Source organism: Melanotaenia boesemani, chromosome 9 (genome assembly GCF_017639745.1).
Source record: "Melanotaenia boesemani isolate fMelBoe1 chromosome 9, fMelBoe1.pri, whole genome shotgun sequence".
Classification (NCBI taxonomy): domain Eukaryota; kingdom Metazoa; phylum Chordata; class Actinopteri; order Atheriniformes; family Melanotaeniidae; genus Melanotaenia; species Melanotaenia boesemani.
In genome coordinates, this window is record NC_055690.1 from 15,243,915 (window position 1) to 15,267,255 (window position 23,341).

The following is a 23,341-nucleotide window of genomic DNA, read 5'->3' on the forward strand; positions in this document are numbered from 1 at the left end:
CCCCAACTTCCCCCACCCCCTTCTATTTCCCCCATGCACTCTTGCATCTCCACCTCTGCTGACCACAGAACACTTTCCATTCTCCTCATCTTACCACCCTCCACCTACTGCTGCTCACACACATCAGCACAGACAAAAATAAACATCTCTAGTGTTACAAATCAGCTGGGATCATCTCATCACTTTGGTTTGCTTTCTCAGGTATAAGCGTCCTTATTAGCAGACGATGCAGATACTCTGACAATTTAATGCTCTGATAGCACACTCATCAAGTGGTAAAGATGTTGGCTGCATGAGATGGAGAGTGGTTCAGCTCATACAGTCTGAAGCCTTTCCCTTCAATGACTTTTAGCAGCCATGCTCATAATTTAGCTTTCGGTGTAGAAAGTGTAAATAAGTAGGCATAACTGAACAGCAAAGGTTATTAAGTGTCTACAGTTTTGAGGGATGTGTGCAGGATTCTATGATGAAATCACCATGGCACCCTGTGCACTGTGGAGCCCATCAGTTATCTGTTGTTACAGGCGGTCAGGGTTAATCAATGTCACTCCTGCTCATTCAGAGCAGACAGCTTTTTCACAACCAGGCTGCAGGTGTTTCTTATTATGCCGATGGCATAATTTTAAATTTCCGGCCTCCATAGCAGACTGTGTTTTGTACAGGAGCATCTTTCTAGAATACCTCTGACTCATCTGACATTTCAGGGTAGATTTGGTCACGGTCTCCATAAGTCCATCCATCTTTATTTCTTGCTGTTCACTGTTCTAATTCAGTTTGATTCGGACATTCTGTGCCACCATTTCTTTATCAGGTGATGCTTTTAACTTTCCTGTGTGTGAAAAGGTTGCATTCAGGTACAGGGTCACAAATCCATGTCATACAGCAGTAAAAGCCACTCTGAAACTGTTATGTTTTTACTTTTTTGACTTTTATTGCTGCTGTTTGTTTCTAATAGGAAATGTAATTAGAAGTGACTAAGGCAGGGGCCATAGGTTTATGGATAGTGTAATATCTCCCCCAAGAGCCCTTTGGAATAGGATTGACTTTGGAAGGCATGTCTAATTATGGCTCTGCACACGGTTATATTCACTAAGGGCTGCACATAGAGCCCTGTAGATTTTTAAAGGTCTCAGAGTTGTGGCCGTTTCTTCCAGGCTGAGAATAATGAGATTTTGAATAACAGACCTAAATAACTGTCAGTTTATTTGTTTTCACTGTATGCCTGTAGCCCACCATTCCAAGGCAAGATTTAAATTGGTAATATAGGCAAGTCAGCAGCATACAGAAGTAGAAACATATTTCCTGAGCCGCTGTGGAGTGTGGCCCTACATTGTTTATTGCAACCGCGTTTGATTTGCAGGTTTTGTGAGTTCAAGACCTGCAACATGAACACACAAGTCCCTGCAGGCATTCAAATAAACAGATGTATGTGAAGCTATCAGGTGTTGGTCCTGTGTGGTGCGGCCGTCTTTGCACTACGAGGTGCAAAGCTGTAGGAAAAAACCTTTAGATTCAATTAGCAGATATACTGTAGCTGCAAGCTAGAAGGTTTAATTGCATGCTGCAGCTTGTAATGATAGTGTTATCTGAAACAACTTTGCACTAACAAAGTTAAGGTTTACAAATACTGAAGGTCTGCAGTCCAAATTTTAAACATCTATTTTTAGACTGGTAATTACAGATTTATTATGTATCATTTATAGACCTTTTAGTGCACATTTTGTGGTGTAAATTTCCTGGAAGAGTGGCTGAAGAAACCATCAGGCTAATGGTCATGTATCATACCAGTTTCATGACATGAGATCTGCACCAGGTGTCCTTTGGCATTCCTATCTTGACAGCAAGTGTTTCTCACATGATACATGCCTCATTTACAAGCAGCGAAGTGCAAATTAAGAACTTTGAGGTCATGTCACCCTCATCCTGGAGATCTGCATCAGAATCCCATGTAAAACTGTTCTATGTTCTTTTTGTCTGTGTTTTCACTCATTGTTTGGTAACATTCAGGCAAAAATACAGGTTAGATTTGAGTGGCAAGACACTGTTTACTGCAAGAGCTAAAACTATTGATCCATTATAAGTGATTATGGGATTATTTTCTAGAAATGTGTCATTGTCACGCCAGGTCTGTATTAAAACCCCAACCAACTTCTGCGTTGGTTTTGAGTAAAATAAATTTCAGTTTGGTTACTCTTTCAAAGTGGATCATTTAAACAAGTGTGAATGCTGTCATTCAAACTTTGGTGTGCACCAAAGAAGCAGACTGAGACCTCCTGAAGAGGTGGCCCTTGATCTGCTTTCCAAAAATTATGATGCAGATAAACCAAACACCACAACCAAAGTCATCCAAACATAGAATTCTGGATTCCTTGAGTTCGCTTTCATAAACATTGGTACACAACACTTTACAACTCTGCATGTTCATGACTAGGCATCAGTATTTCTCTGTTTAGAGATGAGAAAATGCTTTTTTTATTCTTCAGACAGTTAGGAATATGCATATCCACTTTGCAGACAGATGCCAACATTTTATAAGGACTCATTTCATCATGGCTGTGTTGTTTATATTATCTCTTAAGCTGTCTTGGGCAGCCACTCGCAGATCTTTGACCAGGGTAACTTTATGACTGAACCACTCCCTATGATAAGTCTTCCATGCAGCCATGCATTTACTTGTGCCACTCTGTGGACAGCTTTTTGTTTGTTGTATTTGTTGGTCGCTAACAAGACAAAAACGGTGACTGAGCAAGTCTTTGTACAGTGACTGTTTATACTGGTTTGTGTTATTAATACCTAAGTATATAGCTAGAAATATAAAAATCTAAAAGAAACTAATACAATTTCCTTTCTTGGAATAGTAACAACACAAAGATAAGTGCTAATTTAACTTAACACATGGCTATGTTACTGAGAATTTTTGTAATGTTTATTACAGTAATAAACCAAAATTAGCCTTCTGTTCTGTAACACTTACTGTAAATAATCCAATTTACCAGTGATTGTGAGAACTCAAACTAGATTGTTCACAATTTAATCTAATATGGTAAAAAAAAAAAAAGCCACCTGGATTTAATTAAGCAAATAGGTATGAGTAGCTTCTCATTTCCAAAACAACCATGTGGAAAGAAACAACAGAAGTGTCAAATCATTGTCGTGCAACAAGCAGAGAAAACATCTGAGGAGATTGTAGACACTACTAAAACCGGGTTACGACTGTACAACACATTATTAAAAACTGGAAGGATAGTGGGGAACATCGTCTTCCAGGAAGAAAAGTGGTCGGAAAAATTCTTGACTGATGGTGATGGACGATAACGTAAACATTTGGTGAAACCAAATTCGGAGAAAAACAACAGTAGAGCTCAGGGCTATGTTTCATAGTAAAAGTAAGAGCATTTCCACACAATGTGAAGGAAACTCAACATATTGGGACTGAACAGATGTGTATCATTAAAGCTAACTGCTAACAAGAGAAAAAGAATCCAATTTGCTAGGGAACATAAAGATTGGACTCTGGAGCAATGGAAAAAGGTCATGTGGTCTAATGACCTGTTACCCTAATGACCTGTTACCCTGTTCCAGAGTGATGGGTGCATCAGGGTAAAAGGAGCGGCAGATGAAGTGATGCAGCCATCATGCCTAGCGCCTACTATACAAGCCTGTGGGGGCAGTGCTGTGATCTAGGGTTGCTGCAGTTGGTTCAGCAACATTATATGTGCCCAAAGAATGAGGTCAGCTGACTACCTTAATATACTGAATGAGCTGGTTATTCCATCAATGGATTTTTTTCTTCTGGCCCAGCCATATTCCAAGGTGACAATACCAGGATTCACCAGGCTCAAACTGTGAAAGAGTGGTTCTGGATGAGAGTGCAGGCAGCATGAGACATCAGCATTTTTAACACGTGAATTGGCCACCAGAGAGTCCAGACCTTAACCCCATTGAGAATCTTTGGGAAGTGCTGGAGAAAATTTATACAAATAAATTTATTTACCAAAAAATCCATTAATAATCTCATTACAGAAAAGCCTGATCTATTGGCAGTAATATCATGTAATGCCAGAGGTTTGCTTGTTCTTTTGTCACATCTTGCCAGTGATTTCCAGCGGTGTTCTAGAGAAGCACTTGATCTTCCCACTGCTTCTGTATGAGATTTGATTGATGCATGGCAGGTAAAAAAGCACACCTGCCTGTAAACAGTGAAGCTGATTTTTACCTCACATGCTTACACCCACTGACTCAAATAAAAATTAATTAAAAAAAATAAATATATTAAGAAGGGAAAGTATGGAATGATTAGGAAGTTAGAGTGTAACAAATTCTGTAAATTTGCCAAAAAAAGTAACTATTTACCTTTAATTTGTCCTGCAATATCCAGATTGGAAGAATCGACTTAAATTTAAAGATGTCTTTTCTTTGTATGTGTTCTTCAGTGTTGAAATTTACAACCATCTCTAACTCCTCACTCGTTTAGCCACCTGCTGCTTGATGCTGAAATGCTAAAAATATATAGAGCATCATGAACACAGAAACTGGACAACAACCCAGGAATGGAGCACAGCTAAAATCCTGTATTTGACAAAAATGGACACAGATTCCTTCCAAAAAAAAAAAGAAAAAAAAATCCTAGTTCCCAAATTAACTGAAAGTGTAATAAATAGGAAGGGTATCACAGCAATACAAAGTCACAACACAAATACAAAAGCTGCAATGGAAGTTAGACTTTTTTTTTTCTTTCTTTCTTTCTTTTTACACACAGCACAACTTGAGCACAATGGACATTACGACACAGGAAGTGCTGCTATATTGGATGGGTCCCTGCATTCCAGGCTAGCTTCAGAACCAACCGATGTCAAGACAGCACCAGCAACTATGCCTGTATTTTGTGCAGCCGACGGTTGCATTAACCGGCACAATATAAAACTTACCTTTTATAGCCTACCTCTGAAGACAGATTGGTATACAGTTTCCTTGTGTACCCTGAAAAGATATATGACATATGATATATGATCGTGTTGTGGGTTAATTGTGTAGTGTTGTGACTTTGTATTGCTGTGACACCTCAGGGCCGCCGCAGTGGAAGGGTGATGTAACACAATATTATTCTCTCATCAACTTAATTTCAGTGAGGGAGGGTGCTTTGTTTGGATGTTTCTTTGATACATTTTTTTCAGCATTCAAATTCAGGATGCTGACATTCCAGCAAGTCTCAGTTCTATTCTATTCTATTCTACAGTCATTTAGCAGACGCTTTTATCCAAAGCGACTTACATTTGAGAGTAAGAACAACACAGTTACCAGACATCATCCAATAGAAAAGCCTGGAATCATCTCAATAACCCAACATCCTCTTCCTCCTTTTCCTCTGGGTGGCACTAATCACCCCTCATACTGTAGGCAGCGCTGCCCTGTGCACGCCGCCCTGCCAGCCAGCGTAAGACCAGGCGGATGTGCCGATGGTTCGTATTTCTGTTGACTTTTCTCATGATGTTTGTGTGGTGTGTGATGCTGGTTGTTTGCCACCGTCTGGCCTCTCGTCATCCTTCTGGCCGTCTGTATGACCGGACTGTTGGTAGATGTGTGACAGCAGCAGAACCGTGCGCGCCGGTTTGGTGCAGGCGGTAAAGCCGCTTTGAAAACCTCCATCTCCTTCCCGAGTGAGAGTGGTAAGTTTCGTATCTGATGTAAGCAGTTTATCGACATCATGTTGACCTCAATTAGGATGGTTTTTAATACAAGTGTACATAGAGCAAAGCTTTATTTTAAAATGTTTGACAGTCTTATTTAATTTTTTTGTTATTATTATTATTATTATTATTATTATTATTATTATTATTGTATTAATTTTTTTTTTCTGAAGCTCTTCAATATCCCCATATTGAAGAGCACCTGTTAAAAAAAACATGTCTCTGACTCCTCAGCCTTTTTTTTTTTTTTTTTTTTTTTTTTTTTTTTTTTCGCTCACTGCTATCTCTTCCAAACATCTTAACTTAGAAACGCACGCGCATCTCGCGTCAGTTGTTCGTGGGCGAGCAGCGCGTGAGCAAAGGAGCGGTCCTCATTCACGGTCGAAGCGTAAATTATTGAACTTGTGGAGTCATTCACTTTTAACCTGAACGTTTTCACGCTCTGTGGAGCTGAAATACAACCGTCATGGATTCCTTGAAGAGGCTGAATTATTTTATGTTTTAAAAAGCAAATTATTTAAAATTGATTATTTTCTTTGTGTTGTTTTTAGTTGCCGATTAATTTCGGCTACTCTTCAATCATCATTTTTTATAAAATGTTTTGGAGCTTGTTTTTAAGCATGTTAGCTACTTTTTAAAATGACAAAGAAAAGCAACAGATTTTTACATTTAAGAAGCTATAGTAATGTGTCATTGTTTGTTCTTTTTTAAACCTTTTTTTTAAAAGTAAAATTATGAGTATGTTCTAGTAATGGACTATTTATTATAAGCTATACTTTATGTCACGTCATGCATTAATTAATGATTACCAAATTTCAAAAGGACAAAGACATTTTTTTGTCTAATGTCTGAATTATTAAATTGACTGCAGTGACACATTCTGCAAACTTTGCTTTTAAAGTCACTTTGTCTAAAATATCTGGCTTAAAAGAGGAATCATCTGCACACTGATGCATTTACCATCTTTTATTACATGACATGAAGCTTGCTCAGGGCTTAGTGTTTTGTGTATTTGAGTTACATTTTGACATGCAGACTTGGAGCTAAAGCAGATCCCCCTCTGTTCCCAAAGTTTCTGAACCCTGTGCAGCTGTAACTCAAGTGTTATCTTCTGCTCTCTGCAGCAGCATTTGTGATTGCGTTGGAGACGTTTGAGAGGCACATAGCTGCTCATTCTTGCCTGATTATTGAGCTGTGTGCAGCCACTTTCAGACATCACTCAGCCTGACTAAATAGATTGCCTGTGTTAGAGAGACAGTGCAGAGAGCAGCAGCTTCCCTCTCACTGTTTTCAGTCATCTCATTCTTTGATGCGAAGGAGTGTCATTCAGGAAGTTCAGCTAAGATCCGGTGTTGTGAGGCTTCCGTCAGAGCCACTGCTCTAGTTTTCCAGCAGGTGGGTCACATTTCCACTTTGTGTTGGTGGCGGGGGAACCGGACTCCAGAGGAATCTCACCAATGTGGGAGTAACGTCAGGAGATTTGTGATCTGGGAGCACTTGTTGACAGATCCGTCCAGGTGATGGAGAGGAAAGCTGTACTTGTTACATTAAAAAGATTCCCAGAAGAAAGAGGAAATATAATATTAGCTGGAATGAAATCAGGATGTACAGTATCCTTGTGCTCTTCTTGCTGTCCAGTGAGTGCTGCTGACCCTCTTTAGAGAATGAGTCCTCATTGTATTAATTTGATTGGCAGTGAGCTGCAATATCTACAGTAGATTTCTCTGTGGTGACAGCTTGTGCATAATTCTCCCTCCTCCGCTCTGTGCAGCCTCACTTCTGCCCAGCCTGGAATATAAATAACCATGTGGATGGAGCAAATCTCAGCAAAGCCCAGCGCTGTGGTACATCAGCACTTCGGAGAAGGCCAGTCGGGGATTATTTGGTTCTTTTATCTTCTTCATCTTTCTGTTGATGCTGCTGCTACTGCTTTATACTGTTGGTCAGAGGGCTGCCCCGCCAGCAGTTTTTAATTTATCTGTGAGTTAATGCATTAGCTGTGCAATTCAGAGACTCAAAGTTCAGATTTTCCATTTGTCATTTTAACAAGATGTTAGGCTCAACGGTGGCTCATGGACACAAAGTTGGAGAAACAAGAAAAGTAATAAGAAAAATATGAGAGGGACTAAAAGTAAGCAGCTGAGATGCCATGACTAGCAGAAATTTTATTCAATAGTATTTTGAATTTGAATTAGTATTTTGATTGCATTGTTATGGCAATCATGTTACCGCCCTACTCTGGAGCAAATTGTATTTGAGATAAAAGATAAACATGTGTAAAAGCACTTACTGACTAATCAATCAATTCTTCTGCAAAATGAAAAGGAAAAAGAAAAATCCTTGTTATGCCCACAGTAAAGGTGCCTCTTTCTTTTCCAATGTAAAATTTTTGACTTTCTTTAAGTTTCTACATTAAAAAAAACATTGAAGGAAAAAGAAAATAAAAGTAAATTAAAATAGAATAAAGAAAAACTTAATCAGGGCTATTTAAAAAAAACATCTGGGACTTCAGCTGAATATATATATATATATATATATATATATATATATATATATATATCAAGCCTATATTGATCCACTGAGTCGATCACCTCCGCTGCGGCTTTGTTTAGTGTAATCTTAACTGTTGGGTATGATGGGTTAGCAAAGCTAGCACAATGCCTTGTTATTGTTGGGTTCTTGCATTATCAATAGTAGCTTACATACAGTGTTGCTGTCATGTTTCTGGAATCACTGTCCTTTCGTATAAAAGAAAAACAAATTAAAAAATCTGAAAAATTATATTTGATATTTTGGCTGGCTTTTACAGTTTACTTACAGGTAACTTTTTCAATCAATCAGTTTTTCTCATAGCTGTTGGTACTGTTGCTGGTACTCTGTAACATTAAAGGTACAAAATATGATGAAAACCTGACTGTTGTCATATACATGTGAAAGTTGCCACGTTTTGGGAGAGAAATTGAAGAAAAAGTCTGACTCTTATCTTTTCAGCTTGATGCAATAGTTGCAGCAGTTGCAGAGCTGATAGCAATCTTTGTTGCTCATCGTCTGATTGTATTCTTTAAACCAGCTCTGCAGTCCAGCTCAAAATCTACAGCACTCTACAGAGTTTCCACTGAAAGCAGCTGGAATGAAGGCTATTGAAAGCTGCTCTATAGAGTTCAACAACCGTTTGCCTTTTGCATGAGTTGGTTATTTTTCCAGTTTGTTTTCAGAGACATGTTCATTGCTTGCTCTCTAAAATCCATTTTTATATTTTCATAGCTGAAATGCAAGATAGCCCCGTGCTTAACAGAAAATGGCCGATGATGATGGTGAATGCACAATTAGATGACAATTAGTTCTGTATTATTTTTAGTAAATTTGAAAGCTTTTGCTGCAAGTGAAGATTAATTTGACTGGTAAATCTGAGTTTATCTTCTTTATTAATCAGCTATTTGATTGAATTTTAAATATTTGTACATATTTGTTTTGGTACTGCTACAGAAGTGTTTCAGAGCTGCTCTGATGTTCCTGTGACCTCCTCCTGATGTGGTCTGGGAGTTTTCTGGCTGCTCTAAAGTGAGAAGCGTTGTTTGTGTTGTCTCATCACCAGTGGCGATGGTGGGGGGGAGGGAGGGTGAAATCAGCTGCAACGACAGCACCGTAATGGCAATCGTTTCCTCAGTGACCGGCAACCTGGCATAAACTCTGCCTGAACAGGGAGGGGTAGTGTTATTTTAGCTCAGTAGTCTTTTCAGCTGGAAAGGGAGACAGACCGTGCTGAGATGGCAAAGCTGTGATCGATAGGAGGAGAGGCTTTTTTACGGCTGGAAGGTGACGGGGAAGTGAAGCAGCTACTGCCCTCGGGGAGATGATGACTATTCTACACTGACTCTGCTATTTTTGTGTAAGCTTCAAGCAATAAAGCCATTAAAAAGTAGAATGACAACCTTGAAACATCTTGAAGAGAGTATTGTAGAGAGTCAGGGGAGGCAAAAGATTGGACTTCTAATATCGCTTTGAATCATTGGAAAACTGACTTCTGTCATGAAGTTGCTGATATTACAGTGTTATCATATTGTTTTGAATGATTAATAAATAAGATTTCCAGACCACTGGGAACAGCAGGTAGTTTTTGGTTTTGTTTTATTCTGCAGGTTGAATTTTAGTTCAGAGCAGTCGACCTGTTTGTCTTGTTAAACAGACTGTAGCTAAAAATGAAAGCAAAATACGTGGCGGCCCAGACTGAAGCACAAGGTGTGGATGACGCACGGCAAGTGCAACAGTGTGTGAAGCAGAGCCCGGAGCTGTGGTCTCCCTGCTAATAAGTATTAACAGAGAAACATTTTTTCCATCATCAGTATATATACATGTTACATTACAGTTTCCATCATTTTCTTCATTTGTCATGCATCTCTACGTTCATGTTCCAGCTAGTTAAAGCAGGTAATGAAGGTCATTTTTGTCGGTTCTATTAGAAAAAAGGAAATTAGAATGATACATTTAGTCAAATTGTTCACTTATATGAAGTGTGTTACAGTACATATGATTAGTTTCCACCCTGTTGGTTGGTGCAAACCAAAAATGACATTCACCGCAGCAATAACCAGAGACACAAGATGTAATCTGTATGTGGGAGCCGTGGATGTATGAACATGAGATGAGGTGTGTTTGCCTGCAGGGCGGTTGCGCTCACATGACAGAGGGGGGGAGACGATAACTCTGTGTGAAGCTCTGAGGCCATACGACCTGAATGTAAAGACACATTGAAACATGGATGATGAGGATTCATGAAAACCATTTGATATAATTGTAAAATGAAGAGTTTGGAGCAGCGGGTCACAGCATCACAGCAGCAACTTTTTAAATAAATCTAACCTAACACTAAGAGTTTTGGCTATTTAAAGATGGGCTGAAGACAAGATTTCCTGGAGACAGCTGTCTCTGCACAGTACCTTGTTAAAGATTTAAATGCCCTTGTGTGATGTTTGCAAACTGCTGTGATGTTACTCATCCAGAAAGACATTGAAGTCTGTTTTTTGTCTTTCAGGAACTGTCTGCTGGGTATCGCTGCACTACTATGATTCTGAGCTCCTGAAGATTTTTTTCTCCCTTTTTTAAACATTTACCACTTGACTCCTCGATGGGTTCTCGCAGCCAAGGCTTCTTTCACAACCATCACCACCACCGCAACTCCATGGTGCCTGCCACAGTGCCAAGGCTGCTGCCTGAAAATGGGAGCCTTCTGGGGGGCATTGCTCAAATTACCCCCAACCTCTTCCTCAGCAGGGGGAACGTGGCATCCAACCGCAGCCTGTTGCTCTCGAAAGGCATCACCTGCGTGGTTAATGCCACCATCGAGCTGCCCAACTTCAACTGGCCTCACATGGAGTATGTAAAGGTCCCACTGGCAGATATGCCCCACTCCCCCATCTCACTGTACTTCGACAGCGTGGCTGATAAAATCCACAATGTTGGGCGCAAACGAGGGGCAGTGCTGGTGCACTGTGCAGCGGGGGTTAGCCGCTCAGCCTCTCTCTGTCTGGCGTACCTCATGAAGTATCACCGTGTGTCTCTGGCTGAGGCCCACGCCTGGGTCAAGGCCCGCCGCCCCGTCATCCGTCCTAATGGCGGCTTCTGGCGCCAGCTGATTGAGTACGAAAGGAAGCTGTTTGGCAGAAACTCTGTTAAGATGGTACAGACACCCTACGGGGTCATACCTGATGTTTACGAAAGGGACCGCAGGAGCTATGCGTCATACTGGGGACTGTGAGAGCATGGTGTGTGCCAACTGTCCATCCACAGTCAAGAGGAAATTTTTAGTTCTTTTGCCCTTCCAGACTTCAGGTGCAGGCCTGTTCTGGACAGGTGAAGAGCATTGCGAGTGTGTACATGTGTGTGAAGTTTATTGACTGCACTTACTGTTAATGGCGCTGCTGTTGGTCCAACAAATTCTCTTTGTTTAGTCTTGGAGTGGGAGCAAAGATGACGTAAAGTCAAAAATCTTTTGGACCAGAGCATCAGATGGGACCATACTGGAACAAACCTCTGAGCATGGAAGTTGGTGCTGTCTATCTCCTGGTTTGTCTTACCAGTTTAATTGGGGGTGAACACTCCATAAAGGCGTTGGTTGTACTCGAGACTGCGGCGCTGACAGTGATGTCCTTTTCCTGGCGTGGTGTCATGTGGTGGTATTGTGTCAGTTTTGCAGTTATACTTGGTGTGAAGGGCAGCAGCATGCTCTTAATTTATGGTAGCATTAAAGATATGTATACAGAAAAACACTATATAGGCAAATTATTTTATTGGAGTTTACTGATAGTGAAGGGGAAAAAAGATTATGGAGCACTTGAACTGAACATTGAAGATGTTACATCTACCGTCTTGAGCTGAAAATTGAAAACATGTAAGCTAAAAGTCAAGGTTCAGCGAGGCTCCTGTGTACCACAGGGTTGACTGTTCTGTCCTGTGACCACACTATGTTATTGTAGTGCTATTTGATGCTGTATTAAAAACAACCTGCTGCTTCAAAGAAGTGGTAGCTCTATGAAGAATATTTTCTTTTCTTTGATTACTGACTTCTGGCAACATTCACTTAAGGTTGCAGAAAGATTAATGCTGCACAACAGACACATTTTTATTTCTTCAAACTGGTTCAGTTCTGTGATTAAAAGCTTTTCTGAAGAGTAATGTTGCACATGTGGAAAAACCTTTTGGTGCTTTCAGGGTGGTGATGGATGACACACCACATTCATTACTGTTTGTGGGAGTTCAGTAAGTTGATACATAAAGATAATGACATGAAAGAAAACAGAACTGCCATATAAACTGCTTGCTAAAATTGAAAGTTTATTGAAAAATTTTCACCTGTGTTTTCTTCCTGACTATTTTAAAATTTCAGGTTTAGCTGGCTAGTCTTCCTTTCACTGATTTAGTTGGTGCAGCGCTGCCTTTTGGATCGGCCACAGCTGTAGAGACAAACCACTGGTCAACATCTCCACACGCTTTAAATAACTGCAATTACTTGCAATTCAGATTTTTCTTAAAATTACAACAAATTAAATAACTTTTTTTTTTTATTATTAGATCATATTATTGTTGTGCAGATTACAGCATACAGTGTGCATTAAAGAGACACTCAATATATCCAGTCTAACTAACCTGATCATATTAACTCCACCAATTGCAACTTTTGTTGATGGCTGCTTTTGTGTGTGCTACAGGAGCACAGATTGCATATAATATGTGTCACCACTTCCACTCACAACACACAAGTAAGGCTGAATTGTATCAGAAACTAGCACAGTAATCTTTACAACCAGATTGTGCGCACTAGTGAGAGCTGGTGTGGTATTAAGCACTTACGTCTCGCATAGCACAAAATTCTGAAATGAGTCATTCCCCGAATGCCGTGTTGCTCTCTGTGCTGCATTGTTGTGGATACTCGCTGTGCATTTATTATTAGTAACAGCCAGTTGTCCTGCTAGCTTGATGTCAGCTTGCAAGCCACAACTTTAGCATTGTGATTAGTGTTTCATTTAGAACGCAAACTGACTCCAAATTAGATTAATTTAAATATAACCATTTACTACAATACTTAACTGCAAAATAAAACAGTCTTTTAAGACAGTTAATGCAGGTTCCTGTGACTTTTTACCAGAGCAATAGTGACAACTTAAACCCTTTTTAAAGACGCATGCAACATCATGTTTGATGATTAATTCTCTAGAAAAGTCTTGAGTTACCCATCATTTCTTCTCATATAACCTTAATATAATGGAAAATGGGTTTGTTTTGTTTTTTTGCTAAATTGTTTATTTGATTACACCAAGTTATCCTTCAAGTTGGGTGTCTTTTTTTGGCATTTGAATTATTCAGGATTCAGATCCAGAATTCAGTTTGCTGGGAAAAAAAGAACAACCTTTAAAGGAGCTATAGAAAGCCTAGAGAATTATTATTCAAGAAAAGAGAAAGTCTGGCAACCTGGAAGTAAATATAACAAAACTGGTGATAGCTCAAGATTTTTGTGAAGTACTGCACGTAAATTAATAATATCAAATATATCACATGCTTCAGTACAATCACTGAAGACAATTCAGCCCTGGCTCAGCCAAGACAAGTTAAGGTAATCCATCACACCTAATATTTTTGCATTGAGTCAGTGTAAATAATTTAAATAATTAGTGTAAATAATTTAACCTGACATTTTTAACTTCATGTAAATTCATTATTTAGTTTCTTTCAAATAAAGAATCTTAATCACTTAATTACTGTGTGGATAAAACAACATTTTCAGTGCTTAAGCACTTTGTTCAGCACTCATTTAGATTTTATTAATACTTCCTGTGTTTTTAACCAGTATTTCATGCTACCTTCCAGTAGGCTGTAGAAGCCACATCCTGGTTCTCGGACATTGTCAGAACTGTGTTATCTTTGGTTATAAAACAGCCATTTTTGAACAGTGCAATGTAAGATCCACAGCCAAAGATATCATGTTCCATTCCTGCGGGTCATCTGTTTTCTACAAATCATAGATTGTATGCCCATTTTAAGAATATTAGCCAGCAAAATGCTATTACAATACATCTTACAAAAAACAGCTTTGACTATAACGTTTAATAATTTTTCCGTAGCCTTTTAGCTGAAAGAGAGATGTTGTTGATGAAGTTATTTCTCTTTGCGCTTGTGGCTGAAAAGTGGTCTGCACAATGTAATTTCTGAGAATTTAATGTTTCCTAAAAGTAATATATATGGAAATATATTGGCTTTGTGCAGTCAAGAAGAAGCTCACAGGACATCATAATGGAAGTGGAATAAAATAAAGTGAAATAATGCCCTTAAACTTACTGCTGAGATGCACATGCACAAGGAAGAGGTTACAGATTAAACTACCGTCATAGAGAAACAAGCCAATAGGCAGATTAGCAGTAACGGGGTGGCAGATATTTTCTTTATACGGCTGTCCAATAATGTGGACCTACAAATAGCTGCCGGTGTGTTGTACCTCAGCTGATTTTAGTTACTGCATATAAAACATAGGAAAGCACCAAATATTTAAGTTTTTCTGCTATAAGTTTTAAGCAACATGCTAATAATTTGACAAACTTTTAATATTTCACAAATGTACATTTATTTACAAGCAGACAAACATTTTGCTATCTTCTTTTTCTAACCATGGCTGGAGGCGCCTCTGAAATGTTTCCACATGAACGGACTGCAGTATGTCCGCCTCCAAAGGCCTTTTGATGTTCATTCTACGCAGCCATTTTCCCCCAAGAGATGTCTTCAGATGTCAAAGAAGTGTTTTGTCATTCATTTTCATTTGCTGTAGTTACAGAGCAGCAGGCAGAAATTGATGAGCACCATTCGTCTTGTGGCCACACTTCTGAGGGACCTCTGGAGTGGTTTCCACAATGAATTCCATTACCCAGTGAGATGTGGCCCGTCAGATGACAGTCCAACCGCCACAGAGATGCTCAACTGATGGGTCCAAATTATACACTGCAGACACCATCTCTCCTAGAAAAAAATGAGTCTTTTTGGTTTTTCCCTCTGCTGCCTTCCGGCTGCGTTAATGTGAGTACATGCAGGTGGTTACAAGGGCATAGTGAAGCACTAAAGTAAACACATCCTTCACCAGCAGCAGGATATTATCATCTATTATTAAGGCAGAAAGTAGAACCATTTGCATCATCCTGAGCATCAGAGCGCGCCCGAATCCAGCAGTACAGCCCATGTTGAACGAACAGCACCAATAAAGTTTCTGAAGATGACATTCAGACAACCACCGCTCAACAGGAAGCATCAGATATGTGAGAATCATCAAACTGTATTAAAATTTTTACTTTTACTATTATAGAATATTTTGTGTGTGGAAAAATAAAAATGAGTGAAAGACACACAATGTGGCATCATAATACTAGTTTGGCAGAGCAAATAAAAAAAAAAAATTATTCCAAGATGTAAAAACTGGTTTAAAGCGGGAATCTTGAAAGCAGAATATAAAGTATTGTGAATACACGAAAGCTTGTTTCTGCGGACTTAACAGCACATAATAAACAGATGCCTGGTTTAGTGAAAGTTAAGTTGCTTTTTGTTGGTTTTACTGTGTTTTTCGTGCTACTGGACACAAATACAACTTCGTAAAGGAATGTGTGTCTTTATATTTCGTGGAATGGTCATAAAATATCTGTTTAATTACATTTAAGATGCTACAAAGTCTTCATTTGGAAGTTGGAGGGCTTTGGTAATGAAAGTCTGGCTAAATGCCTGAGTTTGACTCCAATCCCAATGATAAATGTGTTGAGGCGGTGAGGTGTGGAGAACATCTGCAGGTCTTTAGGAAGCTTTTTTTTTTTATCTTCTTCTGTTATCAGTAGGAAAGCTTTGAAGACTTGTTTTATTTTCCAGCCAGATTTCATCATTGACCCAGAAAGGTTTGTGCATAAAAAGTAATCTGCAGGCTTTATAGTTCTAAACAATCAAATTTAAGGATTTTTGAAATAGTAAAAATGTTTAATATGATTTTACAATGTTTTTAAGCTGCATTGCAGTCTAAACATTTTATTTGTCAGTTTGTGTTGACCAGCACCCCCTTTGTGCACCCCCCTCCATCAGTCCTGACTCGTACTAGCCACCGTGATTTCTTTCTCTTTACAGCTCCTCTACCTGATATTCCCTCTTTCTGTAATTTAGGACTGAGTTTGGCAAAAGCAAAAGATAACCAGTGATAAAAATTTGTCTCTAAACTGAAATAAGAAAAAGTGAAAAATTAGGATATAATGCATTTAAAGATTTACTGGAATTATTACTTTCTACATTGTCAGTCTCAATGCTGCTGGTCAAATTTATGTAATCTCTTTTGATCCATCTGAAAAAAAAAGTAATCACAAGGGAGGAAACTGGCAAGAATGACTCATCAGACTTAAAAAAAAAAAAAAAAAAGTCTGAGTAAGCGCTCATAACATATTGCTAAGAACTCAAAAATATTTTTTGTTCAAATGGAAGTGTATTCTGTAGTATGTGTACATCTGAGTCCTGCTGTCTTCATTGTGATTTAATTATTTGAACATTTTGAGATATCACAGTGACTGGATTCCTGTGGATCTAAGTAAAAAAAAAAAGACAAAATCTGTAGAAAACCTGCAAGTCAGATAAATGTTTCCCATCCTCTTCTGTAATGTAAACTAGCGTATGGATTTTAGTTTTCCAGCTTTAGCTGTAGCATAAATAGAAAAATATTAAAAAAAAAAAAATGTATTATTTTTTATCAGATTTATAATTTTACTCTTTTTTCAAGTTTAAAAATGTTTTGCAAAATTTAGTTTTCTTTTTTAGACGGGTGCTCCATTGAGCTTTTGTTACCATGCATTTTAAATTAATGTATAACGCCTTACTAGTGCAATGTCATGAAATGATATCCCGCTTGTAGTATTTGTTTTACTAGAATTTTTTTTCCACTGCACAAAGCAAATGAGAACTAGCTACAGTAAATCATTGAATCGTGACTTTTCTGGCCTTTAAATTATACAGCCTTTAATGATTCACCATAATCGGTATGAGCTTCAGCAAAACCCCCAGTCAGTTGTAAATCCTGCAACCACACACACATGATAACATTATTAACACAAACACATTGTGTCAGTTTCAGCCTTGCCACCCTTGTTGGATTTATTTCAACAACCTGATTTAGTCACACAGCAAAATGTGCTTTAAATGTTGGATTTGATTCACTGTATGCTTCAGATTTTTTTTATTTTTTTTTATTTTTTTTTTATTTGGGATGAGGGGGGGGGGGTAATGAATAATCCATGACTGAGCGTATTAGATAGAATAAGGGAGCAAAACAGCCTCTCAGCCAGCTGAGGCTTATCTTGATTGCAGCTGAAGATTTTGGTTTGTCATGAAACAAGTCATTCTTCATCAGTGGGCAGCAGAATAAGTGCATTGTCTCTGTGGTATAACAGTGACTCATCTGTCACTTCAAAGCTGCAGTTGTCTAAAATGATTGATAAAACAGACACTGGGGCACAGCACTCCGAGCTATGAACTGTATTCAATTTGCACTGAACATCTCAACAGACAAAAATGAGTAATATTTGTGTCTAGGCTGTTAAATGGGATACAGCATCATAAAATCGACTCGGGCGTGACTTTTTGCTGCGCTAGTTAAAAAATAACATTGACGATGGCTGATAATTGTGTTAATTGTTTGTAAATCAAATGAAAGAATGTGTTTGTAGCAGCAACTGTCTGCTGCTACTATAACACTAAAGATGGAAAATTGCAGCTGAAAATTGTCCTGACAGCTTAAATCCATTTATACACTTTTAATAAGAGCAGTTGTATAAATCCTCGCGGCTCGATTTAATTTTTTTGTTTTTCATTCTGAAGAAGGCAGAATCAAAATATTTATTTTTTTTAGTTTTAAATATTTGTCCACTTTAACAAAAATGTAGGCATAAACATTATAAAGGGCTTATTATCAGGAACAGTGTGTAACATTTACTGACATCTAGTGGCCAAGTTGGAGATGGCAGCAATCTGAAGCGCTGTCCACCCACTATCTAAAAACAAATTGCATCTATATATTTAGTTTAGATTACATGTTGGAGAGAAAACTAGTAACTTAGGTGTCACTCTAAAAATCTTTGTTCTTCACAATGATTTCCAGTATTCTCAATATCCTTTATTCACTTTACCTCTTTATATTTTTATTGCCTTGACAAAGTCGATTCATACACTATTGCTTGTTCTCTCTCATCCTCAACCCTCAACTTTTTTCAAATGCATACTGTCGAACTTAAACAAAATAGCTAAAATACTTTTTTTATGTGCCTTTAATGGTACTAATCTGGCCATTCTCCCTTGTAGAAGTCCTGCACTACCAATAGATAGTTGTAATAATATTATATATATAAATTATAATAAAGCAAAGCAAACAGGTGCTAACTGAAATAATTTTTCTAGAATAATATTTTTCCCTCAGATTTTTGTTTAATTACATTCTAAATTCTGGTATAATGTGACTAGAAAACTGTTCAATCTCATCACAAATATTTCCCACTGCTAATGTGCATTTACACATTTACATACTAACACAAACTTGTTAACTTAGCTCTGTGTTCATTTTGGGGCTTTAGTGGTGCCGACCTACTTCTACCTTGAATGTGTTGGTCCAGATTTACTTGTACTTGAGTTTGCAAAGCCAAATCACAGTAACATAAAACCTAAAAGTAGCAAAAACTGAAATTCTTCATTTTAGTTTGCAGCCTGTTTGACATTTTGGAAATTTTACAATTATATTATTTGCCAGAAATCCATATTTATTATGCCAGAGTTTAGTCGCAGAGAGGCCTGTCATGTCATCTGATTTCCATTAAAAGATTGTCATGCCCAAACAACTGATGACAACAGCATTGTCTCAGTATTAATAATAACTGAAAATCACAACAAAAGTAATTATTTGAATTTCTCAGCTGAGATCAAATCACTATGTTTTATTAATAAAAGAATGATATTCCACTCTTTACACATAATTATTGTCAACACTATTACATCCTGACACTCCTAGTCTCAGCTGCCTTTGTAGGGTAACTTTTTTTTTACTTTTTCTTTTTTATTTACAGCTTTATGAGGTAAAAACTTTTCATTAAAAGAGGTAAATAACAGAATCTTCCTAAAATCTCACAAGCCTTGCAGAAAAAGGGCTTTCAGATCAAAATATACTGTCAATGCACTCATCAAAATGCCTTGCCTGAATTACTGCAAGCATCTTTGATGACTATGTGGAGACAAAAATGGACGCATACTGGTAACTTTCACATCTAAATGTAAAAACTCATTCACACAAACATGGAGAAGGCGGAGTTGCAGGTCCCAGAAAACATACAAGAATCAAAGAAACTCATGCATGCATTCAAGATCAATAAAGATAGCTCAGAAGAAAATATTGTGCATTAATACTGACTACCAGTAAAACACAATCCAAACCCCACCACCAAATCTGGCTCTCACTATGTTTTTATTTATTTATTTATTTATTGTTTTGTTTTCAAGAAAGAATAATCATGATTACAAACAGTTAGCTTGTGTTTTTGCAGCTTGAGCTGTTTTAGCCAAGCAGTCTTCCAGCATTTAACTTTTAATTTTACTGTTATTATTTTTTCATTATTCATTTTTGTATCAGCCATTAATTGTATTTCCATCAATGCTTATTTTAAGTTTTGTAGAATTAAAGGTTCATTGAAAGAACAAAAGTTAGACCAATTTAGCTAAATGTTCTTTCACTGAATTACAGACTATATAGTAAAATTTTCCATCACATGGAGGCAAATAATTATAAAAAGATCACACCGTAAAGAGGTTATTAAAAGTAAAGTCACTCTCCTCAGCTTTGTGTTCCATGCTGTGTCCTGTCTTATTGGCCCTTGTGAAAATGAATTTTATAGCTATGTGAAATACTGTTGAAGTTTTGTTTAGGGTTGGCTATAACTGATAATTTCACCATTAAAACACATCAGATTTCTTTTACAGAAAATCAGCTTTAGATAAACCCAAAAAGAAAATCTTTACATTTGGATTGTTGTTATTTTTAGGTTACATAGCAAAGGCCTTTCAGGAAAGAATGGAAATGTTAAATTAAGACCAAAGTATAACCACGGGACTGAATGCAATCAGTAAAATATATATGTTCTCTCTTCACAAAATAAGGACAAGACTGAAGGCCATCAGGGAAGCTTGCAGGGGCAGCTGTTTTTAATCAACTGTGATGGCCATGGATATGCAGAACAAAATAGAAGAAGTCAATATAGTGCAGTATCAGTTTCATCACATCGCTCTCAAAGTGATCGTTTTAGCACGGCATTGCAAGGAATAGGAGTAAAGATGAAAGACACTGAAAGGAGCAATACATGCTGCATGTTGAGATGCGCAGCCTTGTTCAGTAATTGATTTCAGCATTTGTAATTTTCTGTAATCCTGGTGTTCACCGTGAGAGGAGAGGAATTCATTTTCTTGCAGGAAATAAATTAGGGAACGGCAAGAGATAAAATGAATGTTTGAGAACACACCTGAAGAGTGTGAGAATGATAATGAGACAGGTTTCACAGCGCCCCGAGACATGTCACCTGATTGGCTGAGCTAAACTGCCAGTGAAGCTGGCAGACTTGTTGGAGGAGAATTTATTCCATTTTGAGGCAAAGTGATGGAAATGATGAGGCTCCCCGGTCTCGGAGAAAGTACATTTACAAAAAAAAAACCCATCAGAAAACCCACTGAATAAAGTTTAATGTAGATAAGAAATGTAGATAAAAGCAGAAATAAATGTGCTTCCAACAAGAAAGCACATATAGTGAATATAATACACATATACATATATATAGATATATATGTCAAATATAGTGTATGTGCATTTTTGTTATATGCAGTATATATAGGCATTTGAATTTACAACCTTAAAAAAATTTGTAAACCATCCAAAGTCAGACCAGTAATCTGTGACACTAACCTGTCAACACACTTGTTTATTTACTTCACATTTAAATTATAGTTGGTGATAATTACAAGGCTACAGCATAACACTGTAATATACAGGAAATTCAGCTGCAATTTAATTTCAATCAACTTTTTCAGACATTCATCGGACTTTTTCAAATCTGCACACATGAATACAGAAAAACCTTTAACATTATTCCTTTAAGTCCCATCTGTTCTGCCCATGTGCCTAAATATCTATAAAATACAAATTAATTCCCCAAAAGCTGTTTAAAGTTTCCCACAATGCAAGACATTCAGAGCAGTTAATTTAACACAATGCATAAAAGGAGAACTGTCTTGTAGCACAGCAGTGAGTTTAAATGTTTTTCAAAGACATTAAAATCATAACAGCCAGAGTTTCATCAAACAGACCTGCCGCAATAATGTAATTCAAGTACAGTAGCTGACTGATGACTGCTTCAGAGGCAGGAAAGGGAGTCATGAACGCAAAGAAACAAGACATTAAAAACTTAAGATGTTTATAGACATCTGTTAGTTTTTTTTAAATATTGCACACCTAATAATTTAATTTCGGCCTTCTCATAGTGATTTTGTAATATTAACTCTCTGCAGTGACAATCAGAAGAAATCAAGCAGCATTAGTTACAGATTTAAATATGACCTCAACAGCTGACCTGAGTGGACACAGCTGTAAAGACTGACAGCTGAGTTCACCAAAAGCTAAATTTAAAAAGGAATAATACAGCAGGATCCAGTGACTTTAAACGTCCTTCTCTTCTCAACACAAGCAGACCGCCCAGTCCGCCTATCTGATGTTAATTAGTCCCCGCGCTGTTACCATGGCAGCTCAGAGCAGGTCAGGCAGGATGAGGCCCGGGGGTTTGGGCTCTACGCAGTTAATCCAGAAATTAGCACAGCTGGCGTGGTACTGGTGGCCCCCATACAGCAGCTTGAAGTTGTCTGTCTCCGAGCTGAACGCCTGTCCAAGTGAAAGGGTGAAACATTAGAGAGGTGATCCATGATAAAAGGAGGAACACACTTAGTAGGGGTCAGCTATGCAGGTTTGTCTTACATGTCAGACTTCTACAATGATGATGCCAACTGGACTTCTGCTACTTAAAGAATTACTTTACCAAGATGGAAACGTTTTTAGTTTGTGAGCTGGATAATGTGAAATCTGCCTAGATCCCTCTGCAGATACTGTGGCTCAGATGGCAATTCTACCAAACTATCTCTCTTTTAGAACGTTATTAACGTGTTGCACAAAGCATCAGCAGGAACAGCTTTCCTGTGTGAAGTTTGCATGTTCTCCCAGTGTATGAGTGGTTTCACTCTGGATACTCTGGCTTCCTCCCACCGTCCAAAGACATGCATGTTAGGTTAACTGAGTGAGTGTGAGCGGTTGTCTCGGTGCTGGCCCTGTTATGGACAGGAGGCCTGTCCAGGGTGTACACTGCCTCTAACCTGCTAAAAGCTTCCCAGAGCCCCCTCAATGGTCAAAGCTGTATAGATAATGGATGAATAGATAGATGTAAAGTTTCCCTGCATCTTCAGGTAGCTATTTTCTGTTTTTATTTTCAGACTCAGAAACAAATATGTTAATTCATGGAAAGCTGTAGCGAGCTAGGCTGTTTCTAAGCAAAACACATAAACCAGAATTATGTGTAAATAGCAAGGACAAATCTTGCAGGGGCTGTTTTTTGTTTTGTTTTTTTTATCAGCCCATATATGGTAAATATGGCCACACAGGTTAATTTAGAATATGATTCACATTGTTTTGAGCAGCACTGTAGGTGACCCAGCAATAAATTGCAGCAAAGTCACACAGGAGAAAAGCTTCAAGTACACGAGTCTAGAGGCACTGAGCACCATCTGGGAAATGCTGTTTTTTGTTTTTGTTTTTTTTAAATAGCACAATTACATCAAGTACAGAAAGGCATTGATGAAAAATATATTGAAGGGAAATAATACTTTACATCTAACATTTTCTACTGACAGAAGTGTTGTGCAAACCACGTAGCTTCCTGCTGTGAACATCTTACTGACAGCATACAAAAAGCTCTGATTGTTTAGCAAGAGTAAATAAATATCAAGCGAGCCGTTCAAGAATGCAAAACAGCGATTCCTACATGCAATGTGAAACATTTAAACAGTCATTTATACAAACCAGTGGA

The 23,341-nt window shown here is 38.0% G+C and overlaps 2 protein-coding genes across 18 annotated transcripts in view; one reads left to right on the forward strand and one right to left on the reverse strand.

Moving 5' to 3' along the window:
- The first annotated feature begins 5,304 nt into the window (after nt 1–5,304).
- On the forward strand, nt 5,305–12,204 carry dusp14 (dual specificity phosphatase 14). 4 transcript variants are annotated; one of them, XM_041993798.1, is made up of 3 exons: nt 5,305–5,666; nt 7,459–7,572; nt 10,720–12,204. In XM_041993798.1, the coding sequence occupies exon 3, from the start codon at nt 10,813–10,815 to the stop codon at nt 11,440–11,442; it is 630 nt and encodes a 209-aa protein (XP_041849732.1). In that variant the 5' UTR covers nt 5,305–5,666; nt 7,459–7,572; nt 10,720–10,812; the 3' UTR covers nt 11,443–12,204. The 4 variants fall into 4 exon arrangements, with proteins under 4 accessions (XP_041849732.1, XP_041849731.1, XP_041849733.1 ...); XM_041993797.1 differs by lacking the exon at nt 7,459–7,572; XM_041993799.1 differs by lacking the exon at nt 7,459–7,572 and having other exon boundaries at nt 5,305–5,459.
- Nucleotides 12,205–20,398: 8,194 nt separating this feature from the next.
- Nucleotides 20,399–23,341, reverse strand: part of synrg (synergin, gamma) — a 39,731-nt gene continuing 36,788 nt past the window's right edge. For all 14 annotated transcript variants that reach the window (XM_041994196.1, XM_041994194.1, XM_041994195.1 and 11 more), the window contains one exon: nt 20,399–22,146. In XM_041994196.1, coding sequence (XP_041850130.1) covers nt 22,015–22,146 — 132 coding nt within the window. In that variant the 3' untranslated portion in view covers nt 20,399–22,014. The remainder of the gene's footprint in view (nt 22,147–23,341) is intronic.

Excerpts from the sequence above, each read along its gene's own strand:
- dusp14 (XM_041993798.1), top strand. The coding sequence starts at position 10,813 with ATGGGTTCTCGCAGCCAAGGCTTCTTTCACAACCATCACCACCACCGC.